Source organism: Rhodamnia argentea, chromosome 10 (assembly GCF_020921035.1).
Source record: "Rhodamnia argentea isolate NSW1041297 chromosome 10, ASM2092103v1, whole genome shotgun sequence".
In the NCBI taxonomy this organism is placed as follows: Eukaryota; Viridiplantae; Streptophyta; class Magnoliopsida; order Myrtales; family Myrtaceae; genus Rhodamnia; species Rhodamnia argentea.
Window position 1 is genome coordinate 22556903 of NC_063159.1, and position 12375 is coordinate 22569277.

The 12375-nt window shown below is 36.2% G+C and overlaps 1 protein-coding gene across 2 annotated transcripts; it reads left to right on the top strand.

Moving 5' to 3' along the window:
* Window positions 1–998: 998 nt before the first annotated feature.
* LOC115735141 (transcription factor RAX2) lies at window positions 999–5238 on the top strand. Of its 2 annotated transcripts, XM_048271882.1 has the most exons (4): window positions 999–1037; window positions 3310–3459; window positions 3648–3777; window positions 4123–5238. In XM_048271882.1, the coding sequence occupies exons 2-4, from the start codon at window positions 3324–3326 to the stop codon at window positions 4877–4879; spliced, it is 1023 nt and encodes a 340-aa protein (XP_048127839.1). In that variant the 5' UTR covers window positions 999–1037; window positions 3310–3323; the 3' UTR covers window positions 4880–5238. The 2 variants fall into 2 exon arrangements, with proteins under 2 accessions (XP_048127839.1, XP_030522106.1); XM_030666246.2 differs by lacking the exon at window positions 999–1037 and having other exon boundaries at window positions 3181–3459.
* Window positions 5239–12375: the final 7137 nt, after the last annotated feature.

The window sequence follows — 12375 nt, forward strand, 5'->3', positions numbered from 1 at the left end:
ATGGTAAAGATATCGAATTTCTGCTTCGCGCTCCCAACATTTTCCCATTTCTACTATTTCCCCTTCAGAATCGCAATCCACTGAAGCATAACCCCCACCGAATACCATCCTCAACCTAAAGGTACGTTACGATACCACTTCTTCTTCAGTCTTGCTCGATACCTCTGCTTCATTTTCCAGATTTTACTACTCACACAACTGAGTATTTTCTTTTTAATGTGGGATTGCTTCTTTTTCCCGTCAGAAAATCCTGAAAACTTCTCATATTAGATCTTCTACCGATTTAACTTTTTACGAAATCAAGCGTGCTTTTAAGGTGGGTTAATATCACGAAAAACCTCAAACTGGTGCACTTGTGAAAAATTTACCAAAAACTATTTTTTTACCATAAAAAACTCCAAACCGGTATATTTATGATAAATTTACCCCAAACTATTTTTTTGATCACAAAAAACTCTAAACCGGCACACCTATGATAAATTTATTCTAAACTGGTATATTTGTGACAAATCTATCGTCTCTTAGTTTCTGTTCAATTTAAGCGTCAAATTGCCATGTTAGATGACACGTAGCAGTTGACGGGTGTACCAAGTCTTTACCCTTTGTTTTTTTTATAGGTGTATCAATTTAGGGCTTTTCATTGTATTAACTCAATTTAGCGAAAATTAACGTAGGAAAAATTTGTCACAAGTGTATTAGTTTGTGGTAAATTTGTCACACGTATATCGGTTTAGGACTTTTTGTGGTAAAAAGATAATTTGGGGTAAATTTGTTATATGTGTACTAATTTGAGGTTTTACGTGGTCAAAAAATTGTTTGGGATAAATTTACCATAGGTGTACTAGTTTGAGATTTTTCATAGTAAAAAAAATAGTTTGGGGTAAATTTACCACGGATGTACCAATTTGGGATTTTTCGTGGTATTAACCTTTTAAGATTCGATTTATGTTGTAGTGGTTTTGTCTTCTAATTATGTGACTTTCGTCCTCTACATAGAGAGAGAGAGAGAGAGAGAGAGAGAGAGAGAGAGAGAGAGAGTTTTAAACATGAAACCATGTCGAGTTATCAAGAGGAGCTGAGTCATCATCCACGTTAGAATTCCTCTTTTTAGGGACAATACTAAAAAAGTCCTAAATCTATTGTACTTTTACTAATTCAGTCTTAAATTTTTTAATTTTGCATATTGAATCCTAAACATTTTCATGTCTTTGCCAATTGAGTCCATCCGATCAATTTGGATCAGAAATTGTTAACGTGAATATTTTAATAAATACCACTAAAAACCCAAGCCGATACATTTATGATAAATTTACCACAAACTATTTTCTTGCTCATAAAAAATCCTAAATCAAGACAATTTGTTTTACCCCCAAAATATTTTTTTTACCACAATATACCCAAACTGTTACACTTTTGATAAATTTATCCCCAAAATATTTTTTTGACCATCCAAAGTTTGAAATTGGTACTCCCGTGATAAATTTACCCTACATTGATTTTTATTAAATTAGGTTAATATCATAAAAAATCTCATACCGATACATCTTTGATAAATAGAGGGTAAAAACCCAAACCGGTACACCTATCAATTGTCACGTATCATCAAACTCAGGAATCTGATCGTAAAATTTAATGAAAACTAACATAGGATAAATTTATCACGGATGTACACAGTTAAGATTTTTGGTGGTTAAAAATTAATTTAGGATAAATTTGTCATAGATGTATCGGTTTGGTATTTTTCGTGGTAAAAAAAATAGCTTTTGGTAAATTTATCGCAAGTGTACAAGTTTGGAATTTTTCATAAAATATTTTAATAATTATTTGAAGTTATATATAAATATTTTATATATATATATATATACACACACTTGTGTTTTCTTTACTTCTCTTTACTTTTTTTTTTTTTTTTTTTGGAGGGAAGGTCGACAACTCTTGCCGACTTTGGGCAAGGGGGTTGCAGCCCTCACCCCGTCACTAGGCTAGGGCTTGTGCACCCACGATGACCGGCAAGGGTCGACACTCGGCGGGCATGACTCCAAAAATCCCAAAAATAAGTAAAGGAAAGGAAAATAACAATAAAAATTCCAAATAGTTCCAAAAACGTTATTAGAAAATGTTCATGTTAATATCGGCTGTGTCATGTAGGGCGGTCGACATCCATGTCCTTAATTTCTAATTAAAATTGACCGGATGGATTCGATTAGCAAAACGTGAAAATGTTTAAAAGTCAATTGATACAATTAAAATGTTTATGATTGAATTGCAAAAGTGCAAGAGGTTTATAACTTTTTTGGTAATTTTCCCCATCTTTTTATAAGCAAGCCATGTAGACATTAAAATATTATTAAAAAAAGCCACTTGGGACGAATTACCGGATTTTGTTATTGAAGGTACACAGAGCCTGATCTGAGGGTTCATCTTCAAGAGAAATACATGTTCAACTTAGAATGGTATGGACAAGATTCATTCCCCTTTTCTTGCAAAATGCCCCTTGTGTCCACAGATGAAACATCTGTCTCTTTCTTTCTTTCTTTTTTTATATAAGTAACCCTTTAATTTGCAAGTTCTAGGATACAGACAAGCGGTGGTTTCGTCACATAAACCAAGAAATGAGTACCCTCTGGTAACACGAACCCGAGGACGAACTTACTTCAATACAATGTACATATGTCTCCCAATCTTAGAATATATGTCTGTTTATGCAATAATGGACAGCAAATATTCATGCAATATTCAAAGTTAGCCATGGTCGACTCTAGTAGCTATCTGTCAAAAAACTCCAACCATAATTAATCGGCCTACCGGCAGACCTATGGCGTGGAAAATATTAAAACCTCTCGCCTATGAAATCGCAATATCAATCGCTGTCAAACCGAAATATGTACCACTATTTACTGGAGCATCTTCGGATTCTTTGTTGTGTGGGACACCGAGGATAAGATTCAAACTCGGTCCTTGTTGCTGATTTTCTTTAATCTATGTTTAACTTGCCGGAAAGTTCTCTTACTGGTTAATCAATAAAACAAGCAAGAAACTTCTCTCTGTATGATTGAATTAGGACACCCATTTGTTTTTTCTTTCTTTGACTTCTGCTCTCTCTCTCTTCCCCCCGCCCACACCCCCACCCCACCCCTCCCCCCCTTCTTCTCCTTCTCTCTCTCTGTCTCCCTCTCTCTCTCTGTGGCAAATATATATGAAGTCTGTCTGCAAACCGAAGCCTTCCACAAAGCATACCAAGTAGCCTCCCCAGCAGGTAACATCGAGACCAACTTAGAAGAAAACCAGTTGGAAGAGAGAGAGAGAGAGAGAGAGAGAGGAGCATGGGGAGAGCTCCATGCTGTGACAAGGCAAATGTGAAGAGAGGGCCCTGGTCACCTGAGGAAGATGCTAAGCTCAAGGAGTTCATAGACAAACATGGCACTGGAGGCAACTGGATTGCTCTCCCTCAAAAAGCTGGTACTTTTTTTCTTCTTTTTCCTTAGACTAGATTCGTTAAGAGAAAAGAAAGAAGCATGTGATATTTAAGAGATCAGGTGTCTCAGATCATGCCTTTTGCTCTGTGTGTTATAATACACCTAATAAGCCATGGATTTGCAATATTCTCTTGAATTGATGATTTCGCCTGTGTTTGTTGATAACCTCAGGCCTTAGGAGATGTGGGAAAAGCTGCCGCTTGAGATGGCTGAACTATCTAAGACCAAACATAAAGCATGGAGAGTTCTCAGATCAAGAAGACAAGATTATCTGCACCCTGTATGCTACAATTGGAAGCAGGTACTTGCATCTTCTTGTTCATAGCTCCTAGGTAACATCTTCTTTGTTTGCCACCTGAATTCAAAAACCTAGGGAGGCAAAGTCAAACTTAGCAAAACAAGGGAAAAAGAAAAGAAAGTCGAAGTGGCACGCATGTGTTGGGATCAAGTTCAAGAAATGTATCCCTTTTATAACTTTTCTTTGGACTTCTACGGGTGATTCCAAAATTTCTTATTCTGCTAACCAAGTTTGACACTCTCCACAAAGTGAAGGAAAAAATGCTCAAATTTTGTTGTTCATGTTCTTCTTGAGCTGCACCTTTTTTTTTCCAATGTCCTTGAATTTATTGTACCAATCTAAATGCAGGTGGTCGATAATAGCTGCTCAGTTACCAGGCAGAACCGACAACGACATCAAGAACTACTGGAACACCAAGCTCAAGAAGAAGTTCACGGGCTTACCCTTGCTTCCTCACCACCCTTCTCACCAGCAGAGAACGCAACAAAACGCCATCATCACTAGCTTCACATCACATGCTCATCCGCTCCTCTCTTCTTCTTCTCCAACCCCACCACCATCATCAACCTTGTCACCACCATCACAATCCTCCCTCTCCAACAGCCACTACTTCGCCTCCCTCACAGGCCTTGAACAGTCCGTCTCTTATTACTCTTCAAGCCCTAATCTTCAGCCACAAGAGAGCTTCTTGGGCTCCATGAGGCAGTATGAAGCTAGCTGTTGCAGCTCCTCTGATGGGAGTAGCAGCAGCAGCACCACCAACAACAACAACAACCAAATCTGCAGCCTTGGGAAGGAGAGAGAGTATTATGACTTCTCGCTGTGTGGAAATGGCGCTGATGATCATCCCATGGGTTTTCCAAGAAGTTTCTGTTCTGGGGTTGTTGATGGTGGTCAAAGACTTGTGCTTGGAAGCGTTGGTGGGTGGAGCCAAGAGAAACAAAGCTGTGATCAGACATGGGGCGCTGAAAATCCTTCAGATTACGCAGGCCTCGAAGAGATCAAGCAGCTCATCAGCAGTGCTAGTAATTGCTCAAGTAATAACAACAGCTTCTTATGGTATGAGGGCAAGAGTGATCATGACGGAGTGGTGATGTACTACTGACGAAGATGATTGACTGTGAAATGAGTGTAAAATCACAGAGATTTGGGAAGTGGTATGGGAAAAAGATGATTTGGGGTTGAAGTTGAAGAGATTCAGATTTTGTTTGTGTCCTGGGAAACGAACAAATTGACTGTACATGGCAAAAGTTTGTTTTTCCTTAGAGAACTGTGTTCCTTTTCTGGGAAATCATGTATGCATGTCTTGATCTACCACCAAGGAAAAAAGTTAATTGCTCCAATCAGAAATAAATGTCTTGGAAATCAGAGAAGCCATCATTTAAGAATCAACATGGAAGTCAAGGATGTTCAGTAGTTTATGTGATAAATCTCATCAAAGAAAAGTTTCCCTTTATGCTAAAACTTCAGTACTTTTATCTTGTTTAACCATATTTTTCTGACAAAGTCTTCATTTTTACTTTACTTCCTGACTCAGTCAGAGGACGCCACAGTTGAGGATCTTGGCACTTTGTGGATATAAACCGTTCACATGGACATTAAAAATCATTCGATGCTCATCTAAATCTCAGTCCTCTTGAGCTGGTATCTTAGTCTATAGATTTGCCACATATTACACGACAAATAGACCGGCATTATTGTTATTATTGTAGCCGCCTCAGAGTTTAGCCAATAATGGCACTAATCCTGGGTGTAATTAAGATATGCACTTAATTAAATATGATCATAGGCCAAAACTTTTGTCACTATGCGGTGTATATGTGCCTCTTCTTCTTCTTTTTCAGTGGCATCGTGTCACATGTGAGCTGGGGTTTCAATAATTGATCAACATGTTTTTTTATTATGACATTCACGGTGAGGAGAGAGGGCAAAAGCTTTAATAAACAACTGAGTTTTTCACTTAAAAACGAAAAAAAAAAATTGCAACTCTTGAAACACAGATTTTTTGAAGAGGGAAACTAGTTTTGAACTCGTCTATATCATGCAAGTGGGATGGAGAATCCTCGTAGAAGCAGCAGTCCAACTTAATCAAGACCTCGTGAGCATATACTAATCATATAAATAAATGAATAAAACCAATATGTCATGTCATCTGTAAGAGACATGGCTGTCTTGGTTAGACAAGATTTGATTTGTTTGGTTAAAATAAAGCTTGTCCAAGATGAGCAGAGACATGTTGAAAGATGAGGGCATTGACCTCTTCAGTACACCCTTTGTTTGTTTGTTGCATTGGTATTTAGATTAAATTAATGGAGTTTGCCAGCTAAAGGCATTATATGAGAATATAAGATTGAAATGACTAAATAGTTTCTCCTTTTTTATATAAAAAAAAAAATGAATGTTATGTGAGGGAAAGGCTGTCTAGGAATGTCGTTTCTAGTGGAGTGTAAAAAAGGTCAAAAGGTGGGATACCAACCGACCCGATAAACGTTAAAAAACTTTTATGTTTTTCGGGGGATGAATGTTTTGAGTCTCTCTAGCAAGAGCAACGTTTTCTTTAGATATCATGTGGATAACAGGAGCTTTCGGATGCTTCCTCTAGAGAAAAAGGGCATCTCAATGCATTCGGGATTAGAATAAATCTCGTATATAAACGGCGCACGATCAGTACTACTTTCTCGGGAAAAGTATACTAGAAATATCATAACTTTTGTACGGCGTTCACTTAAGCGTCATAACTTTCAAAACGTTCACTTAAGTGCCATAACTTTCAAAATCGTTTACTTAAGTGTCATGTTGACGTAGACGCTGGAAAAGTTGACGTGGCATTCGGAAAGCTGATGTGGCACGTCGAAAACCCGATGTGGCATATCGGAAAGCCGACGTGGCACATCGGAAAAGTCACCGTAGCACTTAAGTGAACAACTTTGCTCCGATGTGGCGCTTAAGTGAACGATTTTTGAAAGTTATGGCACCTAAGTGAACGTTTTGAAAGTTATGGTACTCAATTGAACGACATACACAAATTATGACATTCATGGTGTACTTATCCCCTACTTTCTCTTAGTAACATGTTGATAACACATATTGACTAAATTCGGCCTTCCATCTATTTTTATATGTTGTTCACTAATAGATATAAACTTTTTCCTTTTAGAATTGCGATGTTTTTATACAAATAACTATTTTAAATGGCAAATGAATGATCAAGTGCATTCTACTTTAATCCAACTCGTACGTGCCAAGCAGTTCTTTTATACATTTTCATATAAATTCTCAAAGAAGAATTAGAACTATTGATCATAACATAGGATATTGTGGTTACAAGTAACATTTACGAAATTATCTATATCAAGCTTATTATACGGTATATGCGGGAGAGGTGTGTGGGATAACATTCAAACCCTGTGAAACCAACATAGTAAGGTAGGTTTCAAGGTGGAAATTAGAGGTCGTGCAGTAGATTCTGGATTTCCAAACTTGGAGTTCTAGGTGTGCTACTGCTACCCACCACCATTATCATACCCTGTGTCCCGCTTAGAGTATCTCGTTAGTAGGTAACCCCCGTTTAATGTTATTCAAATCTACTATGTGCTTAATTATAAGTAGTTTTCTACTTTATGTTCAAATTTCTAGGTTTTTATATATGAGACGTAGTTAACTTGCCTCTCTCTCTCTCTCTCTCTCTCTCTCTCTCTCTCTCTCTCTCTCTCATGGATATGAAATTCCAGAATGGGGCATTTATTTCATGTGCTCTTGGATTATCATGCAAAATAAAAAGGATAAGTGCACCAAAAATTCTAAAATTCATCGCGAAAGTGCCACTATGTCATAAAATTTGCGGATAGTACAATCAAGTCCCGATTATCAAATTGGCACAATCAAGTGAAATCCATTTATTAACTGTGTCCGATTTGTTTAACAAAAAATTCCAACTTAGTTTTTTTATTTATTTTCATACTCCTATGTGGTCGTCAATGTTAACTAGGGTGTGTTTGTTTCACAGAAAATCAAAGGTTTGAAAAATATTTTTCAAAAAATAAATGCTTATATCACTAATAAAAATGAATAAATGCAAATTATTTTCATCACCAAAAAAATAATTAGACATAAAGTGTTATTGATAATGAAAATATTTCTCATAACTAATTTTTCTAACGGATGCAGGTGTTTATTTTTTGGAAATATTTTCCGGACCTTTGATTTTCCATTAAACGGACACCCTAAAGGTGCACTAAAACCCAAATCGAATTGACTTCCCCCAAAATGTTAACTTATGTTCTCATACCTAAATTAATTTAGGCCAGACAATAAAAAAATTTAAAAAATTTAAAGAAAAAGCCAAGCCGGGTTTGGGGAGTGCTATGGCGATTCAAGACATGAGTCTCAATAAATCATAAGGAAAAGGTATGCTTCGTTGGAATTTAATCGATGACGATGAATACATAACACTTTACCCTAATATAATCGACGACAAGGTAAAATGATAGAGAGATACAGCGTTGGAATTTAATCGACGACGACGATATGAAAACTACAACTAAAATACACATCGGATAATTGACACCAAAGAATTTGAACTACGACTAAAGTATGGAAATGATAAATTTGCAAAAAAATTGAGTTCTTTTATTGATTGAACGGGGTTAAAAAAGTACACTTGGAGTATTTATAACCTTTACAAACAACAATTACACATAGCGGTTAGTAAATTAGAAATAATAAATAACTCAGTTTCGGTGCTTATTAGAAGTTACTTCACAAATAACTCCCTTTTGGTGGTTACTCAAAGTTACCTCACAAATGGATAAGATAAAACTAACTAATGGCTATCTTCATGTCTATTGTGCGCTATCAATATCAAAGACTTTGTTGAGAAGCTTCAAGACTCTCATCGATAACTTCATGGTGTCTTGTCGATGACTTCATCGGCGAGTTATCGATTCCCTTTGAGTTATCGGTAATTTTATTTATAAATGACCAAGCTTTGCTCTTTTCGACTAAGTGTAGCAAAAAATTGGTCTTTTTTGGGTGTAAACATATGCCCGTTCTAAAAAAATTGAATGATTTGTGGATCTTTTTATTCTTTTTAATCAGATAATCATGAGTCATCATGTGCCCCCTTGTTATTGGCAAATTTTTTTTTTTTTTTTATGAATGTTACTTGGTCATATTCATCATCTAACATGTTTTTTCATGAAAGCCACATTTAGTCTAAAATCTTCATGTGGCCCTCTATCTCTATCTTTAAACAATTGCTCATACTTATACACTTGCGTTGACAATTGAAATAAATCGGCGAAGTTTGAGCCTTCGAATTTTTCTCTTAGATTGGAATTCAATCCATTGAAAGCCAAATTCAAACTCTAATCTTTAATCGTATATTAGGGTCCCCATTCGTGAATTCTTTCTCCAAGAGTGAAGTAAGGTATCTATTTCTAACCTTTTTGAATCGAGCAACAAACTGATCGGTAATCTTGTTATTATATTGATAGAGTGTGGCCAAGTAAGAAAGCGATACCTCGGGCATCATTCTATAAATTGATAATGGAATTGTTTCTTCATCTTTACTCAATTACACACCAAATTAGGTGATAAATCGGTATACCAGGTAAAATCATTTTTTGAAAAAGACAAAAGAAATAACCTAAATCTTAAAACTTATTTTCCCTTACTTCTCCACATTAGGCTATAAGTTGACAAATATGTTCAGTAGTTGATTGTTCTCCTTCACCAATAAAAATAGCAAATTGAGTGATTTCAACGCCTCATTGAAAAGGCTGGTTATAGATCCATTCAGGATGTGGTTTCCTAAAAAAAGGTATGATAACACCCTTGTCTTACCATAATCATTATTGAACTTTTCGACAAATTGTGCTAGGCTCGACCATGGGTTTGGCCATTTTCCACTCTCAGCAATAATGTTGGTCTTGCCGGATTATCAAAGTTAGTCGGCATGTTATGCCTAATAGGAATATTCATATTGAGTGGAATTGCCCTTGCATCTTCAACATTCGACAATTAACTAGCATGTTGACCAATTTGATTTGTCAAATTATTATCGCCATTTTTTTCAATTTTGATCGACATCAACCTTGATTAGAAGATTCATGCCTTTACATAATTCCTATAGGGGCTTGACTAATTTGACTAACATTATTAGGATTAATAAATTAAGTGGGACTAAGAATATATCCAGTTACCACTATGTTACATAGTGTGGTTGTCTAAACCATCCTAGCCTTGAGAAAACATCATTTATGGTATTGAGGATGATCTGTCTAATCCTATCTAACATGTGACTTACAATTTAATTGGCTATATCGTTCTGCTGCTCTTAAAAAAATCTCTTCATGGTGGCCAACATATGAGGATTATCTGCAACTTCTCTCGATTGATCTTCAGTGAGACATTCAGAAAAATCAGCCCTCTCGTGTTGGAGTTCTTTTGTCATTCATTTAAGGGCTAAAGATCCGAAACGCGTAGATCTGTCACTACCATTGGGATTGTTACCTACGGCATTGTGAGGCTCTGGATGATTCCTTGTTCTCGATATTGAATTTCCTCAAATCGCATCACAAGTTGTCCCACCGGGCACGCTAAAATATGTTATGCCAAAAATGTTCGTTTACAAAATATATAATTAACGAAATAGATTCTTCGATTTTTATTAATAGGAGATGGGTGCTGTGGCAATTTTGGATAGGAGTTTTAATGAATCACAAATAATAGATATGCTTCTTCAAATTTAATAGATGACGAAGTACATAACACTTTGTCCGAATTAAATTGACGATAAAGTGAGATAATAAAGATATACAATGTTAGAATTTAATCGACGACGAAGATCAAACAACTACAACTAAGATACACACCTAAATTCAATTGACAACGAAAAATCTAAACTACGACTGAATTATGGAAATGATAAATTTCAGAAAAGTAACGATAATGATAAATTTACAAGAATGTTGAGTTCTTTTATTGATTGAAGGGGGTTTACAAAGAGTATTGTTGAGAGTATTTGGCCGATGGGGGCATATTTATCTATTTTCTTTATTATTTTATTAATATCAGCAATAAGGGCAATATTGCAATTCTTGGCCTTTCGGCTTTATTATAAATAGATAGTTTAGGGTCACATTGACCTAACGAAGCATTCAGTTCAGTTTTTTTCTCTCAACATGGTATTAGAGCAAGGGCTAAACTGAAACCCTAACCCTAGTTTCTTCTACATGTAATCGTTCTTCTCTCTCTCTCTCTCTCTCTCTCTCTCTCTCTCTCTCTCTCTCTCTACTGCAGTTCCTTCTCACCTTCTTCTTTGCTCTCTTTCACAACATAGGGGCAGCACTTATGAGGTGATTCTTTGAATCTAGTGTTTACCCTAAATCTCACCTCTATGGGATAAATTAAAGCTTTTTTGCAGCCTACGATAGGTAGTTCACCCTCCTATGCAATTTTTTGGACGTTGTTATTTGAGGTTTTTTTTTTTTTACCTTGCCTTGGCCTATAATTATCTCGTGTGTGAAGATCAAAGTATTGCAATTCGTGGACTACCATATTTTTTTTTTCGGATTCTGTGGAAAAAATCAGAATTATCGATTTCTTTTTCAAGTTTTCAAAACCCTGGAAAAAAATTGATTTTTTGCCTTTCCTTGATCTGATTTGACTGATTTTTGAAGGAGAAACTTAGACTACTACCAGAGGACTTCATTCCAAGTTTTTGGTGGTTTGATTATTCCTTTCACCTTGTCGAGTCAATTTCTAAGACACAATGTCCGAGGGTTCGGGCTCTACACCGACAAGAGATGGTCATGCAGATTATATTACTTTTGCTACAATCCCCGTGAAGCTTGACTGCACAAATTATTTGATATGGTCTCAATTGACATTCTTGACCATTGCAGGCCGTTGGCTTACAAGACATATCAACGGTACTTCTGCGATGTTGATTACATCAGGTCTTGCTCGGGAAAAGTAGATCTCGAATGACTCTTTAATAATGTCCTTTTTACTTAACTTAATGCAGCCACATATTGTAAAAGGATATTTGCTTCTTGATACTGTGGCATAAATTTGGACGATCGCAAGAGATACTTATGGTCAACTCGGGAATGATGCTTAGGTGTATGAACTTCGAAAAAGGGTTTATGACACCACTCAAAAGGAGATGACTAGATATCAGTATTATGCTAAGCTTCAAACTTGTGGCAAGAGTTAGATCATTATGCTGATTATCACCCAACCAATGATGCATACGTTGCTGCTTACAAAAGGCATTTGGAAAAGATCAGAGTTTATGATTTCTTGGCAAGATTAAATGTTGAATATGATCATATATATGTTCAAATCCTTAGATGGTCTCCATTTCCTATTCTGGAATAGTCCTATATCCTAGTTCACTCTGAAGAAAGCCATAGGATAGCAAAGCTTCATCCCTCTACTGTTGATTGATCTGCTCTTCAAACCAGCGCTGGCACTATTGCAAAATCTAGTTCGTCCTTTAAATCTGATCATAAGTCTAAGGAGGTGGTAAAGCATGAGCATTATCATAGGTCATATTATACTAATGCTACCTATTGGAAGTTAGATGAAAAACCT